The sequence below is a fragment of the Geospiza fortis genome, unplaced genomic scaffold (assembly GCF_000277835.1).
Source record: "Geospiza fortis unplaced genomic scaffold, GeoFor_1.0 scaffold1397, whole genome shotgun sequence".
In the NCBI taxonomy this organism is placed as follows: Eukaryota; Metazoa; Chordata; class Aves; order Passeriformes; family Thraupidae; genus Geospiza; species Geospiza fortis.
The window spans coordinates 557-1,291 of record NW_005055086.1 but is presented as its reverse complement, the minus strand read 5'-3'; the positions used below and the strand labels follow the sequence as shown (position 1 = coordinate 1,291).

General features: G+C 55.5%; 1 protein-coding gene across 1 annotated transcript in view; it reads right to left on the bottom strand.

Moving 5' to 3' along the window:
• The window catches only part of LOC102035260 (6-phosphofructo-2-kinase/fructose-2,6-bisphosphatase-like), a gene marked incomplete at its 5' end in the record, with an annotated part of 7,747 nt that extends 7,372 nt beyond the window's left edge, over window positions 1-375 (bottom strand). The window contains one exon of the mRNA XM_005431391.1: window positions 254-375. Within this exon, the coding sequence (XP_005431448.1) occupies window positions 254-375 (122 nt within the window). The remainder of the gene's footprint in view (window positions 1-253) is intronic.
• Window positions 376-735: the final 360 nt, after the last annotated feature.

The following is a 735-nucleotide window of genomic DNA, read 5'->3' as shown; positions in this document are numbered from 1 at the left end:
AATAAAATAAAAAATTTTTAAAATAAAATAAAAATAAAAATTAAAAAATAAAATAAATAAAAATCGAATTGTCAGAATTCAGGACGTCCCCCAGGACCCTCCCAGGTACCGCAGCCCCACGTTGAACCTGTTGATGTGGGACAGCCCACTGAGGGGCTTTGGGGGTGTGAGAATTCATCGAATCCGTCCCATGCAGGTTTATGATTTTCTCCCAGCCCCCCGAGCGGTTTTGGGCCGGTTTTGGGGCTGTCACCTGTCCAGCTCGTCGTCCAGGGGCTCGTAGGTGGCCTTGTAGCACTCGATGCGCTGCAGGAAATCGGCCACGGCCTCGTCCTGCCCGCGGCCCCGGTAATCGGGGCTGCTCAGCTTCACTTGCTGCGCCGTGGGGAGAGGGCGTGGGGGGCACAGGGGGGTTACACACCCCCGGGCACCATTGTCACCTCCCGGTCCTTGTTGTCACCTCCCGGCCCTTGCTGTCACCTCCAGGTCCCAATTGTCACCTCCCGGCCCTTGTTGTCACTTCCCAGCCACAATTGTCACCTCCTGGTCCTTGCTGTCACCTCCAGGCCTCAATTGTCACCCCCAGGTCCCTGTTGTCACCCCCAGGGCCTTTTTGTCACCTCCAGGTCTCAATCCTCACCTCGAGATCCCAATTGTCACCTCCCTGTCCCAGTTGTCACCTCCATGTCCCCATTTTCACCTCCAGGTCCCAGTTGTCACCTTTAGGCCTCAACT